Source organism: Dendropsophus ebraccatus, chromosome 3 (genome assembly GCF_027789765.1).
Source record: "Dendropsophus ebraccatus isolate aDenEbr1 chromosome 3, aDenEbr1.pat, whole genome shotgun sequence".
NCBI classification, from domain to species: Eukaryota; Metazoa; Chordata; class Amphibia; order Anura; family Hylidae; genus Dendropsophus; species Dendropsophus ebraccatus.
The window spans coordinates 151,142,234-151,161,985 of NC_091456.1; the positions used below are offsets into that span (position 1 = coordinate 151,142,234).

At 40.5% G+C, this 19,752-nt stretch overlaps 1 protein-coding gene across 9 annotated transcripts in view; it reads right to left on the reverse strand.

Annotated features, from left to right (window-relative positions):
• Positions 1-19,752, reverse strand: part of MCTP1 (multiple C2 and transmembrane domain containing 1) — a 528,068-nt gene that overhangs the window by 254,829 nt on the left and 253,487 nt on the right. For all 9 annotated transcript variants that reach the window (XM_069962927.1, XM_069962926.1, XM_069962934.1 and 6 more), the window contains one exon: positions 15,227-15,413. In XM_069962927.1, the coding sequence (XP_069819028.1) occupies positions 15,227-15,413 (187 nt within the window). The remainder of the gene's footprint in view (positions 1-15,226; positions 15,414-19,752) is intronic.

Genomic DNA, 19,752 nt, shown 5'->3' on the forward strand with positions numbered 1-19,752 from the left:
GCCCTAAGGCTATGTGGAAATCATGGATATATTCATTGGCTGCATCCATGTTTTCCAGACAACCTTAGAGCTTTATCCAAGTTCAGCAGTCACCGCTAATCAAATGCCGATCATTCGGGTTCGGATCGACTTGAACCTGAACCCGGTTCGCTCATCTCTAGACTTGGTCCATATAGGGTCAGTTTATCAAATTCTAGATGGTAAATTATCTGGCCGGATTCTATTTTGTGAAGTCAGAACTTGTAGTTGGATGTAGATCCTTTCCAGATGATGTTTTTTGTAATGTCCAGCGGGGGTATACAAGTGGTGACTCCCTGACGGATATTTCTGCCATAGGCCTAGATGCATACCTCTATTGTATAGCTATAACAGATGCTACTCCTGGCGCCCATCAGGTGATTGGGGGCTATGAATATGTTTGCAGTATTCATCAAGCGATTTTCTAAGGCAAACAGAAAATGGACACCATAAAAGGACTCTTGGCAAAGCAAAGTCAGGCTCTTTTTACACCGCCATAAGACATGTTCATAAACCACAATCACCTGTAATGAAATGATTGAACACAGCATCAAATCTTTGGCCGATCCAGTACATGTAAATGTAACCTACAAAAATAATAGCTCTAGAGAAGGATTGTAACTAGAGATGAGCGAACCTCAAGCATGCTCGAGTCCATCCGAACCCGAACTTTCGGCATTTGATTAGCGGTGGCTGCTAAAGTTGGATAAAGCCCTAAGGCTATGTGGAAATCATGGATATAGTCATTGGCTGTATCCATGTTTTCCAGACAACCTTAGAGCTTTATCCAAGTTCAGCAGCCACCGCTAATCAAATACCGAACGTTCGGGTTCGGATCGACTCGAACTCGAACCCGGTTCGCTCATCTCTAATTGTAACCATACTGATGTCCCACTCCCACCTACACTAGAGACCTTTCCTCTCACAGACCACAGAACCAGCAGGGTGGAAATGGTATGTGCAGCAGTGTGCGTCTCTCCTCAGCTGTCAATCAAATCCAACTCTTTTGCTTCATTACACTCTACAGAATAAAGAATTTGGATGTTCTGTCGGCTAGGGACTTCTATATTTTTTTTCCAGCCTAAAGTGTCCCTGTCAGGGCCTTGGTGTTCAGAACCCCACAGATGTCTAGAGGTTGCTGGGAGAGGCATACAGCTGGGTGCTTCTGTCTCCAGCTTGCAGTGATGTCCATCTTGCTTTATGAGACATGGTCCATTATAAGACTGAGGAGCGAGACAGTAACCACTGCCTCATTGCAGTGGGGTTCTGAATACCAAGGCCCTGATCCATCAAAACATTTGACATGTTTCTGCTCAGCTTTATCTAGAGGTTAGTGGAGATCTGAACACTCAGACCTTGACAAATGAAAACTTTTGATCCGTCTCTATGACATAATAACCAGTATGGAGTGTATTAAAAAAAAAAAAAAAAAAAAAAAAAGCTTTAAGTGTCACTGTTGTTATAACTTTCAAAATCTAAATCAACAGTAGATGTGATATAAAGCAAGTTTGCAATTTACATTCATTATTTTTTTTTAGTTATCATGGAAAACACGGAACTTCCTGTTTTATGACTCTTTTTTTCTAAAATAAAAAACAACAGGAAACAGGAAGTCCTGTGTACCCCAGGCCATCTGAGCACTCACAGAGAGAAGGCAGTCATGTGATTAATGGACACATTGAGCTGTGACTCTCTGCACTGGCCAGAATTCCTGTGTTTAGTCTCTTTTTTTCAACCAGCACAAGTTAGAACATCTGCCTTCAGGAGACTGGACCTGGATTTCTGGTAAGTTCAGCTTTGTTTTACAGCATGATAACCACAAAAAAATAATGAATGTAAATTGCAAACTTGCTTTATATCACATCTACGACAGGTACACTTCAACTTTTACATCTCACCATTGACCAATCCTACCAAGAGAGTCAAGCTTATATAAATTATTATTGTATTACACAGGGGCACTGTATGAGATACCTCTTGAGTGCTATTCAAGTCCTAGTCCAATAGTATTATCTTTTTTTTTTTTTTTTTTTTAGAAATGGTGCAATTGCCCTAAAAAGGCATCCCCATGCTGAAACCTCACAATACCACTCATGGGTCACCCTATTTGAGAGGTAGGATTGCTTAAACAACAGTGGCTACACATAGGATCTTTCCCTTACTACTTAAAGAAGTTTCCTAACTCTCCCTTCACACGAAGGCACTGTTAGGGGATACCTGTTGAGCCTTATTACAGTTACCTGTCATACCCTTCTTGAGGAGTGGTGGAATCACACTTAGGCTATGTTCACACATCATAAAAGTACGGCATGGAACACTGCCTATTCTTTTATGGGGTCCCGGCCAGAGCGTATACACATGGTATACGCTCCGGCCGGGATCCCATGTGGCGACACAAAGAACTGACATGTCAGTTTTCTGCGGGCGCAATTCAGTGAATTGCGGCGGCAGAAAGACCTGTCTGTTCACACAATGAAGCGAGCGGCTCCGGCCACTTGCTTCATTGTGTGCTATGAGGAGTTCTGATGCAGGCGCACGCTGATGCGCCCGCATCAGAACACTGCGGCCAGAAAGATCTGCAGTACCGGCTGGGATGATCTTTTCAGAGACCGGCCATTCCATGACCCGGCCAGGTCACGGAACGGCCGGTCTCTTACGTAATGTGAACATAGCCTAAAGTGATCGGCTTCACTTGAGAATTTTCCCTTGCCATTCCTGACAGGGGATGGGAATAAGATTTAATAGGTATCCTAATGCAGATGGGGGGGAGGTAAAGAGTGGAAGGGAGAGAACAAGATGGGGGGGGCATTGCTTTGCTGAGATGATCACAGGAAACAGTCACTTTCTATTTGTAGTCTCTAGGACTTCACAGAGGATCTCTCCGCTCAGGTCTGCGGATGCGTTCTTCATTGGCATCCAGCCAATTTGCTGCTGCAGCTGGATCTTCAAAATAGTGAGTAGTGTTGAGGGCAACAACCCGCAGTCAGGCAGGGTACATAATTGAATACGGCATAGTCAGGGCCCTCAGTCTCCTCTTCACATCCTGATACTTGGCACGCAGTTTCTGGACCTCTGCAGAGAAGTCTGGTAAAATAGAGACATCAGCGCCCTCTATGGTTAGGCGACCAATCTCACTCGCCCTTCTTAGCACAATGCTGCGGTCCTTTTAATGTAATATACAAATAAGAACAGCTCGAGGTGGCGCCCCTTAAGGCAAGGGCCGAGAGGGCACTCTGTGCGCTCTTTCCACAGCAAACAGCGGAGTCAGTGAGTCCTTACCAATTGTAGTTAGCAGCCAGTTTTCAAAAAACTCCCCAGGATTGCGACCTTCCACCTTCTCAGGCATGCCAATAAGCCACACATTATTTCGTCTAAGTCTGTTTTCTATGTCATCAGCTTTAGCTGCAAGGGCTGAGACATGTGTGATTACTCTCTTCTTGTCCCTTCTTATAGGGGGTACTTGGTCTTCCAGCTCACTAACGCGGCCCTCCACCATTTCCATGCGGCCTAACATTTTCTGGAGGATGGAGGATTAATGTCCTCCATCATAGTACCCATAAGCATTTTCAGGTCAGCGTTCCCCGTGGCAATAGCTTTCAAAACATCTTGCAGGGTAGGCTCAGCAGCAGCATCATTCTCAGTATGTTCCTCGGCCACCCGTCCATCTGGGTCTCCCTCAGTCACTCCTCCTCCCCCTCCATGCTACTCACTGCGCCCTTTGTGAGCATATATCGCTGTGCGGCCAGACTCAGCCAGTCTGTGTGAGCTGCTCGGAGGCCCCGCCAGTCCTCATCCTCCTTCCCCTCCATCTCCACCTCGGCAGCGCGGGCATACTTCTGCCGCCGCGCCTGGATAGATGCCACTTGCTAGGCTTCAAAGATGGCGCAGACGGGCCCGGGCCCGCCACGCTGCCGGCCTTTCCTTCTCCTTGTTCTGCCTCACGCTGCTTGCCGGACATTTCACTGCAGGGTGGCTCTCTCACTTGTCCTCTCACAGATTTGGGGTAATTTGCCGGTTTTTATGGCCAGATGCCTAGGATATTTGTCAGATGAGGTGAGGAGCTCTCTGCAGCACGTCCGCTCACCATGCCATCCAAGCCATGCCCCCCATTTCAATAGGTATCCTGCACAGTGTTCCTATGTTATTCTAGTGTAGGTGTGCTGATGAATAATGTATTTACACTGACTAGTTATTGGTGGGATTTTTTTGATTACTCTGTATACACTTCCGTTGACTGGCAGCAGTAAGGGACGACATGGCCCCTCTGCTGCCACCAACGTTTGTGTCAGGAATTGCAGGGCTATCTTACAGATCCCCTGCTCTATTCTAGCGCTATTCTATTCTAGCGGTATATATTTTATTTTATTCTAGCAGTATATAAGAATATAATGGGAAATGGAAACCTGCTCTGTATGGCAGCACTAAAATAAAGCAGCCCTGCAGTTTCTGACATAAACGTTGGTGGCAGCAGAGGGAGCCATGTCACCTCTTACTGCTGCCACTGAGGAGTAGTATATACTGTATGTAAATTAAAAAATATATTTTTTAATAAAGGTTATATCACAATGCAATGTACAAGAAAAAAAAATTGGTCAGTCTCCAGAGTACCCCTTAAAGTTTCAAAAATGCAACTTGAGGTTTAGATTACTGTTTATATTTCTATTGACAGTTACGAGAATTGTCATCTCTACTACTATATACCTGTGTGATACATTGCAGGCACACTTAAAGGGAATCTGTCAGTACCTGGGCCCTACTTCAGGTGCTGACAGTGTGCTGTAGTTGGCAGTCCCCTTTGAGCATGTTGCCTTTTGGTCATTTGTCTGTGCAGTGAATTATGCATAATCTTACGTCTCCTACTGTAAAGAAGAGTCAAAGAGGAGATGTGCCTCAGCATTTGTGTCGCATTCTAGCATGCCTCACCACTCCTTCCTCCTCCCTCTTCTTTATGAATAATCAATGCTGCCCGGCCATCTGCTAACTCACGTTGTCAGTAAGTATCTGCCAACAGAGCAGTGATCTGCAATCAGACATAGTTAAAATTCCTAGCCTGTGTTAGAGCTGCGGTCTAGGGGTAAATCACCTGTCTAGAGACCAGCACTAGTTTGTTTTCTTTGGTTTGAATCCCCTGATGGAAATTAAATATATTTTTTTCTCATCAATGTATCATTTTTAAAAGTGCAAAGAATTTCCAATCAGGTCCACATTAGTTTTTACTTATGTTTTTTTTTTCTATACAATGATTGGAAAAATATTTATATATTTTTTTTCTCATTAATGCATTAAAAAAACTAAACTAGCCACTCGCTCCATAGTGTCCACTGACAGGGTTTTCTGCGGCCACTATACACTGAATAGCGTCCACAGAAAACTGACATATCAGTTGTTTGTGGCGCTGCTAGGGATCCCGGCCGGAGCGTATACTATGTGTATACACTCTGCCCGGGATTCCATAGGCGGCAACGGCACGTAAATTTTCATATTAATCATGGCCGTTGTTGCAATCAGCAACATTTGATAACGTTTGACAGGTCCGCCCAACTCTAGTTTTAAACAAAAACTTATTGTTATCGGGCCAATAGCATTTTCTCATACAGCAGCGCACCTAAAGGATTTGAAAAACACCAAGAAAAAACAGCTTGCACATGTTAAAAATGATAAAATACAATGAAAACATTTCAAATTCATGGCATTTTTCCAAGCAAAAATAAAAAAAACAAGTCAGTGTGAATCCGGCTTTAGAGAAAACAGCATTACGGCCCTCTTACACATTTATTTCTACCTCGGAGTCGGAACATTTGAAGAGAAAAATACTCCATGAATTCTATAATTAATAGCATAATCTCGAATTAAACTGCGACACAAAAATACGACATTGTTTACAGCGCTATATCTTAGCGTGTGAGAGATATTAAACAAATGCAAAGCATGGAGCAACAGACATAACCATTTTTATTGGAAAGATGTTAAAAAGTTAATGAAAAAGTATTACACATACAGACTGCAATGTGTTTGGGACAGGGATTTATTAGAGGCTTATTACTAGACTGTGCAGCGGTAGGATTGCATAATAATAAATATGTATTAACTTCTGTACAGAGTAAGCACCCATAATAAACTCTCAGCTTTGTAATAAGCAAATATAAATGCTAGATTATCATAAATACCTGGCTCTACAGAGCAATTTGTTATCGGAATTTGTGATGTGTTATTTATGAATATTGTCATCGGGAAAGAAAAAAAAAATCTGGATGTTTTCCTGGGACTAGAAAATAATACCACTGCATTGGAATCTATGATTTGCTGTGAATTCGTTCTTCCTTCAAAGGATGGGGAGAAGAAAAAAAAATTGAAATGCTCCAGAGATGAGCCCTCTTTATTTTTTTAATGAAAGGCTGTATAATATATTTTCTGTATGGTTGCTGCAGCTGTCAAGGAGAGAGCCTCGGCTCAGCTCCATTATGGGAGACGCAATACCCGTTCCTATGGCATTGAGTTCCACAGAGGGGCCAGTGCTGATTGACAGCTTGTCACTATGACGTCTTATTCCATCTCTGTTATGGAGAAAATTAATGTCACACCAGCAGCCTTATGACTCGCTGTCATCTTGGAAGCGCTCACCTTTTATCAATGCTCTAAATAACATTTCAAGCCCATCGTCTCACAGTGGACAATCCGGTCAAGGGACATTAAATCGGATGACTGTGAAATGTCATAATAGAAATCGAATGCTAACAACTTCTTTTCTAAACTAGCTCCTACGGTTTTTAAACTGTGACAAGGGGAACCGAGGGTTCAGCACTCCCGTTCTGAAAAGGTCACACAATCTCTCTTGGTCTGCTAGCCATTAGTGGACCTTATCCTTAAAGGAGAGGATAAAAAAAAAAAAAAAGCTTGTGTAATCTTTTCAGGCATTTTACATTATCAGCTCAGGGTATATGTCCATTTAATTTGCAGGGCTCCAAAGTCCAACTACCAGTAGGCTAAACAGCCCTAATCTTGTCTTGTCTGAGGACTTTTCCATCTAGATGTAGGGTCAACTCATTAGCTGTCTTATCCATGAATATCTTGTAGAAGTATGCATCGCGAAGAGGGAAAAGTCATCCATGAATACATTTCGTTTCATAGCGCTGCGATAATTTATACAGGTTTTTTATAAAAGACACAAGGCTAGGTGAAGAAAGAAGCAAATAAAACAGACTATCAATAGAAATGATGGCAATTGTGTCATTACTGTAAGAGGCTTAGCCATCTGTTTCCACTCTCTAGTACAGTATCTATGGGTCATTGGTCACAGAAGGAATTATGGCAATTATAACGGAGGCAGACTAAAGGGCCTTTTATACGGGAAGACCCATGCCCAATACGAGCGCCAATCTGGCAGATTGGTGTTAGTTTAATAAGCCTTCTATACAGCTAAATGATTATGTGGCCAGGGCAGCAAGTACAATCATTGCATCATTTGTTTAGCCCATCATGTATATCATTGTTGGGCGCACATCCCCATTTACATAGGGAGTTTTGTGGCTAACAATGATTTTTAGGGCTGCATGATCCCAGTGGTCAACCGGCAAAGGGGTGGTTGCTTATTCTTTGGCTAATTGTTGGGTCTACTTGGGACAACATTCAACCTGTTTGGCGATAGTCACCCCATGTAAAACGTGAGAAACAGAAAAAAACATATGGTACTCTTGGTTAGCGCTGTCCCAAAAACGAGTTTTCAATGGTTAAATAACATTAAAAGAATTTATTAAATAAATAAAATAAGCACAAAATATGATGCGTTTCGAAGACGTGTCCTCTTTATCAGATACAAGCACTTGAAAGAAAAAACTCTTTTTTTTAGGGGGGGGGGGAGCATTTGTATTTACGCTGTTCGCCCTAGGGTAAAACTATCTTGTTATATATGTTCCTCAAGTTGTTATGATTACAAAGATATGTAACTTGCATAACTTTTATTTTATTTGATGGCTTTCAAAAAATTAAAACCTTTTTTAAAAAATTAATGTTTCTTTAAAATGCTCTATTACCAGGCTTATAGCGCTTTTATTCTTTGGTGTATGGGGCTGTGTGAGGTGTAATTTTTTGGGCAATCTGTACTTTCTATCGGTACCTTGATTGTGCATATGAGACTTTTTGATTGCTTTTTATTACAATTTTTCTGGATTTGATGCGACCAAAAATGCGCAATTTTGAACTTTTTGCGCTTACGCCATTTACTGTGCGAGTTCAGGAGTAAAAGAAACTAAAAGTTCAGGCAATTACGCGGGCGGCGATACCAAATATGTTTGTTAGTTTATTTATTTACTTTTATAAAATGGGGAAAGGGGGGTGATTCAAACTTTTATCAGGAGAGGGGATTATTTATTAATAATAAAACATTTATTTCCCTTTTTACATATATACTAGAACCCCCCCTGGGGGACTTCTAGTGTATGCACACTGATCTCTCATAGAGATCTATGCAGTATAGATATACTGCATAAATCCATGAGATAGGCACTCTATTGCTTTCGGCGCAGACCCCGGCCGGCACCAGACGCCCCCCACTAGACCATCAGGGAAGTGACAAAGCAGCATTTTAAATGCAGCTGTCAGCTTTGACAGCTGCATTAAATATGCTAATTAGCGGGCACAGCGATCAGACCATGCCCGCTAATTGCCGCGCTCCCGGGCTACAAGAAGCACCCGGGATCGCGGCGGTTAAGAGCGGGGTCGCCGCGCCCCCCCCCCCTCTGAACTCCCCCATCCGCATGGGGACGTACAGTTACTCCCTCATGCAGGAAGGGGTTAAAAGCCCCAGCAATATTTAAAAAATATGTGTTCAGAATACCCCCTTCTAGGTCATGTTCACATACCAATAATACCAAAATACAATAATTTTGAGGTAAAAAAAAAAAGCCATGTTTTCAATGTAAAAATGTGCTTTATTGAAGTCAATGGGAAATTGCTCAGCAGTGCACACACCATATAGAATAATGGCTGTAAAAGATTATAACTAGAGATGAGCGAACCTCGAGCATGCTCGAGTCCATCCGAACCCGAACTTTCGGCATTTGATTAGCGGTGGCTGCTGAAGTTGGATAAAGCCCTAAGGCTATGTGGAAAACATGGATATAGTCATTGGCGGTATCCATGTTTTCCAGACAACCTTAGAGCTTTATCCAAGTTCAGCAGCCGCCACTAATCTAATGCTGATCGTTCGGGTTCGGATGGACCCGAACCCGAACCCGGTTCGCTCATCTCGAATTATAACCGTCAGGTTATGTTTCCATAATATTTTGGCGGCAAAATACAGGCACATCATGCAAATTACTGTTGTAATTAGCATAATATGCCCATATTTTGGGACCAAAATGTTGTCCATTCAAAAAAGCAGCTATAAAATGGTCAAAAAAGAACATTGAGAAAACATACCCTCAAACTAATACACAAGCTCACTATTTACAAGCTTTTTTTTTTCCAATTGGATTCCATTTTCTGTAAATTTTTTTATTTAATCTTTTTTATACATTATTATGAGAGCAGTCTCCCTGTTTGAGCTGTTTTTAAACAACATTTTTAGATATATGTCCAATGGACATGGATATAATGGTCTGGACCTGACCTCAAAATTCATTAAAATGAGAATGTTTAATGGGCATGCTCTGTGACCTGGGCAGAGAGCATCCGTGTAGAACCCACAGTCCTCTAGCTTTTTGAAAACTACAATTCCCATCATGTCAGGCCAGCCAAAGCTTTGGCTGTCCAATGATGATGGCAATTGCAGGTCTGAAACAGCTGGAGAGCAACAAGAGTGACGTGTGTGCTCTAAGGAAAGAGCAAGGCTGAGTTTTAAGCTTCAGCTATTGTAAACGGTGTCTTATATATGTACTGGTATCACTTATTACAGTCATCCTTTCTGTGTTGGTAACAAGCATACTCTTGGAAATCGATCTATTCAGACTGGGAAGTGTCAACTGAGTTTTAGGCTTAGTAGTCAGAATGAAAACTGCAAGATTTCTGGACTAACTTATCAGCTAGTAACATAAAAAAAATAGAAAAAACATCACCAGAAATTCTTTAAAAATATGTTTAACATAAAAAAAACTGGATTTAAACTATATGTAATTTTCTGATGACACAAGAGGCTGTCAAGGATCAGTAAAACAGGTGTCTTTTTGTCAGAAACAGTACCACATTCGTCAATGGGTTATGTTTGGTACGGTAGCTTACCTCTATTTTAAAAGATTGTCTTATGATGAATACCAATTATCTATGCAGAGCATAGGTGATAAGTGTCTTATTGCTGGAGGTCCCCCCTCTAGACCCCCCCAACAACAAGAACTGGGGTTCTGGCTTATCACTTCTTAAAAGTCTATGGGTTTGACTGACTTACAGATATAGCAGGTGCCAACTGTTTCTGTGACACACACATTGTTTCTGTACCTTGAGCACTAAAACTTACAGCGGCGATGCACACTATACAGCATATAGAGCGAACAGGGTGGCAGTGTGCCTGCCTGACTGCTATTTTATTCAAACAAGACGAGACTCCTTTTATCATTACTGTTGGGAGTAATTACACCTATTCTGTTAATAGGAGATAAGTGTGTATTTTGGGACAACCCCTTTAAATTTGAGTAGAGAGAGAAGATCTCCCCCCAATTATAGACAGCCCCTTCTAAACAGACCACTTCTCCCCTGCCTCAACTGGTCATATATAGTGATGAGCGAGCATGCTTGTCCGAGCTTGGTACTTGTTCGAGTATTAGGGTACTCGATAGTGCTCGTTACTCGGACGAGCATCTCGCGATACTCGAGACAATCCCATTTTCCTCTCCCTGCATGTTTGGCGGCTTTTTCTCAGCTAATCATCATGCAGGAGAGTCTTTGGGAGCTCGTAGCATCACGTGGGAACCCTAAATGTCGATATCAGCGATAGGCTGGCCAGATCAGATGACCAGGGCATATAAGATTTAGGTCCCGCGATGCTTGCGTCAGACGCAGGCTGGATGAGCTTAGGGAGAGAGCTGTTGTCTGTCAGGGAAAGTGTTAGGCAGGGAATTAGTGTGCAGTTAGGCAGGAATCCAACACAAAGAACCCAACAGTCCTTCTAAGGGATTAAAAAATTTTAAAACATTTTTTTTTTTGCTACTCTTGGCTGCTGCCTTGGACTTGTAGTGCAGCTGACAGTAGTCAATTTGTCCTGTTGCTGACATTCTCTTGGCTGTCTGGGATCTGTAGTCGAGCTATACCTATCCTCACTGTGCTGTGTCCTGTGCACGTGGTGCCTTAAAAAAAAAAAACACCAGTTACACACATACTCTATACGTTTACCCCAAAACTGCTGTCAGTAGTCAAGTTGTCCTGTTGGTGTAATGTTGTGATTAGCCAGCTCCAGAGGTGCCCATGCATGTTGCCCCTGCTGTTTCCTGTCCATTTCCGTGTTGTTTTCATCATTTTCTGAGGTTTCCAGGTTTTCAGGCAACCTTCCCTGTGCAGAGCTTTGGTCCCCCGTAAAAATGCTCAAGTTTCCCACTGACTTCAATGGGGTTCGTTACTTGAAACGAGCACCCAAATATCGGGAAATATTCGTGTTGAGTATAGAGCACCCAAGCATTTTAGTACTCGCTCATCTCTAGTCATACATAATACAAAAACAACCAGACCTAGTAATGTCCTTAGTAATATATAGCCCTATAGTAAGCATGAATAGGCATAGATAGCACCCTCCAGAGATTCTCAACTAAAAAGACTATAAAAAATGGCAAAAAGGTATAATCAGTGCTGGCAATGTCATTCCATGTAATGACGCACCCTATTGATATGGGGAAATATACAATATGTAATATGTATAATATATAATATGAGGAGGAAAATCACAACACAAAAATCTAAAAAAAAGTATTCCTATGCTATGTTCCCACAATGGGAAGACGGCCATCTTTTGGTGTCAAAATGGCGACCGCAAGTAATGATCACAGAAATTATTTGTAGCTGTCATTACCAATAGAAGGTCATAATTTTCCCATTGTGGGAACATAGCCTAATACTGCTATTTCATAGGTAATACAAGTATTTTCTTCAACAGGTAAGTCAGGAATGCTGACAGGGCCTTGACCTAAAATCTGTACCATATTACCTATTACTATATTATAGTTCTACTTACATACCTAGGAAACCCAAGTCTGCTATTATCAAAGTAAAAGCAACCACTCGGGATATTCTTACTGCACAGCACAGGTGGAAAATTTATATTAGTCTCACTTTAGTAGTGGTGGGATCTAAAAAACCCTTCTCTAAATGAGCGGCCCACAAACATACCAGATAAGCTTTTTATCTGTATATTCAGCAATCGTTTCCACACATCCTGCCCTACAAGATACCAGAGTTCTCATTCTTATCTAAATAGAATTTCTATGCTACAAACCTTCCGCAGAGGTGATTAGGTTTTTTTTTTTCAACTTGTAAAAAATGTTATTATCTTAATTTCATGGGATTTCTTTTCATATGACATCTTTAATGGAGCTACACAATTAACAGTGAGCGCAAGACTATGCATTTCTATAATATTCAGATAATAAAATAGCAATGTACAACTGTCAAAAACAGATGTATATCTGTGGCTAGGTTCACACAGGGCCCTACTGGCACAGATAAAAATTATTTAAAAAAACCCACAAAAAATAGACATGGGGGGATTTATAATGCCTTTCACATCAGTTTTCTGGTATACAAAGGCAGTGCAAAATGCAACCTTTTGCACAGAGCTATTTATTGCAGGAAAATCTGGAATTATGTGCTCTTACTGCATACTTTTTAAAATGTGGGAGGAGCCTGCTTATACATGACAGGTTTCAGTGTGTGGCCCATAGATAGTCACTGAAGAGCCAATCATAAAATAATTTTTACATATTTTTGTTATTATTACCTTGAGTTAAATTGTGGCTTTCAGTCTGTATTCTTCATTCCTTCATTTACTTTCAGACTCCCTGATATTCAGTTTACAACCTGCTGTAAGATTCAGAATTTTTTCATGTGGATGTGTCCTCTCTATTCTTTTACACATACCATGTGATTCTCTTCTACAAACAATCTTGTGAGTGCTTTCCTCCCTATCTACAGCTGTATGAACTGCCCTCCATGTATGCCCTCCCAACTCTCCACACTCTGATCTGCTGTGTATAATCTCCTACCTGCCATTATCTCTAACACTAGGAAAAGGGACGGGTGGAGGAGAAAGCCATCAGATCAATGACTTCCACAGACTGCACAGAAGCAAAATAGTAAGAAAAGCTTAATGAAAGTATAATCCTTTTAATTTTGCATTTAGGAAACAAAAGAAAATTAAAGCGAATGTACCAGCTTCAAGATCTTTACATCAATAGACTGGCGCCGGTGCGGGGATCAGTCAGGTTTTTAAACCCCAGCCCGATTCCTGTGCCGATCAATTTCCAGGCACCAGCTTGACCTGAAGCACTGGAGGTGGGCCTGCCCACCCCTAGTGTTACAAACCCCTCCCCTCTGTGACACGTCACAGAGGGGAGGGGTTTCATCACACTGGGGACGGACAGGCCCTCCTCCAGTGCTTTAGGCCAAGTTGGTACTCAGGAACAGATTGATTTTAAAAGTAAATTCCCTCATAGTATTTCCAGCATAGTGTACATTATGAGTAAAAAAAAATGTGAAAGGGTTATTAACTTTTCTTAAAACACCTTAATGTTGAAAGACACAGGCTCTAAGAGTGGGATTCCCATCAACCCTTTGACTGCTGGGCTACCGAGAAGTAATGGAGAATACACAAGAAACTATCTGAGGATATTGATGTCTTCCACTTGTTATGATAACCCTAAGCTCTTGGCCTAGATAGTTCCGAGCCATGACACAGTAGGCTATCCCGCATGCTCTGATATAGGAGGCGGCTAAGGGCACTAAAAACCTTCTAAGCATGATTGCTGTTATAATACATCCGCTTCAACTGACTAAATACACTCACTTCAGTTTCCATTAGTTTTCCTGAATGAAAGGTTTTGTTTAGCGGCGCTAAGTCACCTCTATTTAAGTGTGTTTATGATAACGCTATTGGTGTATGAGTTGTACAAGCATTAGCAGACAGCTGATTCAGTGCAGATAGCCTGAATACATTTACCGAGGCGCACATCCAGCTAATCTGTTTGAAGAATATTGTACGGCATTAGTACCAGCACTTCATGTTATCTGCACTGCCTGATAAGGTACATCTTTATTAAATTCAGTTATTGAAAGGGTACCAGTCAGGGAGTAGGAATATTTTATAATCTAGAAGAAAAATTAAGCGTCTCTTTGTTAGGCAGAGTTTGGTTTAATGGCTGAGTGTCTAGAGAAGCCTTCTAAACACCTGCACTATTGTACAATAAAAGCTTTGTGATATTAAGTGGAAATAGCTTTTTCTCTCCTCTTGTACATCCTTTCCAGTGATAGTCTCCGAATCCATACACTGTATTAGAGCTCCACTCTCTGTCCTATATGTAGAACTGCTGAGGACTGCTCCGCTCTATTCCATATATGTCAGACCTAAGACCCCATAGAGTAATAATAATATAAAGCAAGTTGTTTTTTTACATAGCAATCCTTGAAATGTATTATGATGTGGCTTTCTATATCTTTATACATACAGGAGGTAACAAATATGTGTGTAATATGACATTTAATATGAAATGCTTATATGGGTGTCAAAATAATAGTGGTTTCGTATATATATATATATATATATATATATATATATATATATATATATATACACACACACACAGACATACATTTATGTATGGACATGAATAAAACTGACATGAATATTTGATATGTATTAACATACATATATATAAATATATATACATATACAAACACACACATAATATATATATATATATATATATATATATATATATATATATATATATATATATATATATCTTTTAAATGCATCACATAAAAAATATACAGACATATAGATTCTGTATTCTATTGTTAAACTAATGGTGCAGCCTCATTTCAATTTTACTAGCGGGAACATCATTTTCATATTAATTGCTGTAATTTGTATAGTTAATAACTATGTATTAGTCTATATATTTCTATACAGCTGCATATAATTACATGACTGCTTTAACCCCTCTTTATAGCATCCAATCAGGGTTTGCTAGCCAATAAAACACCGTTTGATAGACAGCTAATTGGTATTACGTACGTATCTCCGCAGAATTTCCTTACGCTCTTTTTGATCCTCCGAGCAGCTGACAGAGAGGTCGGAGACACTGATGGCAGCTGAAGCTGTCAGAGTCACTAGAAGAACCAGACAACCTTCCCCTTCTTCCAAATTCAGCTTCAGTTTGTGAGTTTGTTCTTTGCTTAAGGCCGACAGGTCAATCTGGCACCTAGAAACAAATGTGTGGAATAAGCAAGTGGCTCTCTGCACCAAGTGAAATAAACTGGGCCTAATGTAATGTGGATGATGAAGCCAAGAAGAAGACAGATCACACTCTGAGATGGGGAATACAATGCATATTTCCAGCCTCTCTACCTTTACTCTTTAAAGTATAATTCAGACACAATACCAGGGAAGGCTCATAGTAATACAGCTCAGCCAACCATGGACATGGAGAGAAATTGAAAAGCCCATTCATTTCAGAATGTAAGGAAAATACAGAGTGGCGCTTCTCCATTTCTGAGCTATAAAGAGATGATGGTTGATCTTTTACTGTATAGAAAAAAAATTACAAAGATCATTCAGCATAGCGGGCGCACAGGGTATTTTATACAATACAGTGAGCTATAGCTAAAGTACTAATGTTACGACCACTACTCTATCATTGTAAAACTTGTACACCAGTCAAGTGAACTGTTATAACTGTGGACAGGCACCAGTGGTGTTTCCAGTCTATTTAGATGTATTTTTTTCATGTATGTAAAAAAGAAGCATTTGAATACCGGTGGCTGAAGAAGTTAGATGCAGCTCTAGGGAGTCCAGCCACAGGCTATATCCAGGTTTTACAGGACTCCCTAGAGCTGAGTCCAACTTATTCAGCCACTGGTATTCAAATACTGAACAATTGGACTCGAGTTGCACTTATCTCTTTTTGTTACATTTGGAACTGGTTGCCACCATATTCTCCTCCAAGGATCGCTTGGGTTTCCTGGAACCTTAGATGGTAGCTCTCTCCATCCTAGTTAAAGGACATGTATCACCTAGATTTTCTTTTACTAATTAGAGTCAGATTCTAAAAGTTGTTCTTTTATTTGTTCTGTTTCTATTTTCTGACTGTATTTTTTACTTCACTTTTTATACATTTTTAACAGCCTTTGATGACATGCTTTACAGCAAGCCTCATGGACATAGATGACAATAAGAGAAACAGATCTGATCTGTTTCTATTTCTATTATGGCTTTACTAGGCATTGCTCCCACCTAGCCAGAATCCTGCTCCACATTAATGAGAGGCAAAACCCCAAAACAGCTGTCTGTGGATGGATACCCAGCCTTGGTTTTTCCCTTATAGGGCCACTTATGGTTTTGGTGATTTTCCTAGAGGAGCTATCTCATGGCTGAGTCCTTCCTGGAGGGATATCTGGCTAGTCCTATGTTTTGAGTCTCTTAAATGAAGCTCCACAGGCTCTTTGTTTGCATATACAGTAGATGACAAAAAGAAGTCTGTCCCCTTAAGATGAATGTGAAACATTACTGAGCCTACTACCTTTGAAGAGGTCATTTCACAGGGAACTGCAATTGTCTTAAGGGCCTTTTAAACAGGCTGATTATTGGCCAGGAGCATTGCTAGAAATAGCTGATAATCAACCCGTGTAAAAGTGACACCGATCAGCTGGGGACAGGGAAAACATCCTTGGCTGATCTTGTCTTTAGAACAAGCTATAACATTTATTGTTGTCAGCCACATATCTCCCTGTTTAAACAGGGGTGTGAGGCCCATAACAGATATGTACATATCTGTGCTGTCAGTTTCCAGATAACAAGCAGCATAGTTGCCAGCCAAGCTGCTTGTGATCCGGCATTTAGGTCTTCGGTCCTCCAGATGTATCTTCAGGCCCTGCCTCCTCCAGAATGATTGACAACTGGAGAAGGTGGGACATGAAGACACAGCAGGTGATTAGAAGACTGGAGACCTGGATGGCGGTTCACAAGCAGTATGCATGGTGAGTATGTATTGTTTCTTGTAACATGGAAACTGACAGCACAAATTTATACATATCTGTGCTGTCAAGGATTGTCTGTGCAGCCTGGCCGCCTGATTTGTCGTGCCGTGTAAAAGCACTGCAAAAAAGAGTTGATCTCGCTGACCGGTGCTCTTTTGCAGCAACAGCAGCCAACAAATCTGTGCATCTAAAAGGACCATAATACTGGTGTTATCTATCTACTGGTATCACCTGTCACTGTAATTCTGTACATATCCCCACACAGCAGCCTCCTCCTATCACCACAGAAAGAGCAGGAAGTCTCAGCTTAGATTTTAGGATTATAATATAATATAGATAGTAAAATAGAAAATTAGAAAAAAAAACATAACTAAAAATTCTTCAAAAAGATATATAACATAAAAACATTATTTAAACAATAAGTCATTTCCTAATAACGTATTCCCTTTAAAAAGTGGACCTTGCAAGCTGGCTCTAAGCAACTCAACCTCAACTGATAAAAACTTCTGACATGTCTGTGTATCATGAATGTTTTTTAATGACAGAAATGCCCCAATTTTGGTAACTATACTGTACACAGAATCTGGGCTCTGCCGCTCATTATACTCTATGTACCACTTTACTTAGTTTCTCATACTCTTACACATCTCTTTTCCTTGTCCATTTATTTTGACGTGGGTCTTAAAAAAAGGGGCAAACAACCAATTTATGACAACCACTAAAACTGCAATGAAAATGGTTTTCTAGAGTTGCGTCCTCTTAAAAAGGAGATCAACATACACAGAAAATAAGGGGACTGTAGAAGAGAAATGTGGTCAAGATGGGGCGTGGTCACAGAGTTGAAGAGGTTTCACTCTACATTTTTCCATTTAAAGTGGGAAAAAAGCAGTTTTTAGTTGGAATTTGAATGTGAGCACATTAGGGTGTGCCCACGTTACAAATTAGCCATTGCAGACAATGTAAAGTCCGTCCGGAGCCGTACTTTACATTGTCTGCACAGTCAATTTTGTGTGGTCGCTATTTAATGAATACATATATACATTGTGCAAACGTGTCCTTAAGCAGGTAATAAAACACCCATCTGTGAATCCAGCAATGTGCTGTACATTTGGGTACTTTGGTAAAATAACCGTGACAAAACTGAGACTCAACCATGATGTGTGAACGGGGCTGTAATAATAAATGTATACATTTGGCAAGTGATTTCCGGCAAGATGATCCCAAATGCAGAAGTAAAACTCATTTACCTATAGAGAAGAGATTGGAGCAAACTGTGAATTGCTCTTCCTAGCTGAGGCGATTTACTGTCTAATGTGAATTTCAGGACAGTAGCTCTTAGAACCCTAATGTATAACAAACCTTATTCTTCATATAAATGCCAATTGAATTTGAAAGTAAAAATAATGAAGTGACCGAAAGGCCATGGGGCTGAGGTAAATATGGGAGACAGGAATAAATAGGTTTTTAATGAAGGCTATGACCAATTACTGAGCAAATCTATTGCATAATATTTGCATCAGCGCTATATGCAAAGAATGTCATAATGGACCTTTTCTGCGCTCTAATATCTTCTGCTTGAGTTGTCAGATTTGGCAATTTATATTGGAAAAAGACAAATAGTTTATAACATATTTTGTGGAAAATTGAATATTAATTCCTTCTAACTCCCACTCCTAAAGGTCATGATTTTGGTAACAGAATTAATCTATATTAGAGATGTATTACATTATGTACCTTGATTCTCCTTTGGCTAAAAACTAAACCTTTTTTATATATGTCAATTTTGAAAGTAAAAAAAAATGTACTTAACAATCTACAGGTATGGACTTCACTACAGATCCATGGCAAAATCTGCAACACTGCTGATCTATTGACTTTTTGCAAAGACTGATTCCCCTATTGAAGTCAGTGGGTGAAATCTAAAATACATTCACAGCAGGTCTGCAAAAAAAAATAAAAAATTGACACGCTGTGGATTAAAGGGGTTATCTAGAATTTAAAAAAACACAGCTACTTTCTTGAAAAAAATAAATAAATAAATAAATAACACCACCCCTGGTGGCATATGGTATTATGGTTCAACTCCATTCATTTCAATGGAATTGAGCTGCAAGACCAACTCCCAAAATGAGGAAAGGAGAGGTGCTGTTTCTGGAAGAAAATGGCCACGTTTTTCAAAGTCTGGATAACTCCCTCAATCTCTTTACCACAGTTCAGTATCCACTGTAGATTTTTGACAACCTAATTCACAGTGTCGGCACTATATAATTTGCTCTGGATTTTTTATGCACGTAAATTCACAGTAGAAAATCTGCAGTGGTTATAAGATGAGCGAACTGAACCTGCTGAACCCAGATTTGTTTTGAACTTTTTTTTTTTAAAAAAAAGGGGTTCCGCAAAAAAAAACATTCTCACCTGTTGATGGTCCCCCAGGCTCTCTGGTCCCAGCCCAGCCTCCTTAATGGTGAAGGCCCACTCAGCCACTCAGGATGGGGCAACACCGTAGCCTGCGATTGGCCGGCTGTCACTCTTGTCTCTAGTCAGCCTGTGATTGGCTAAGCGGGC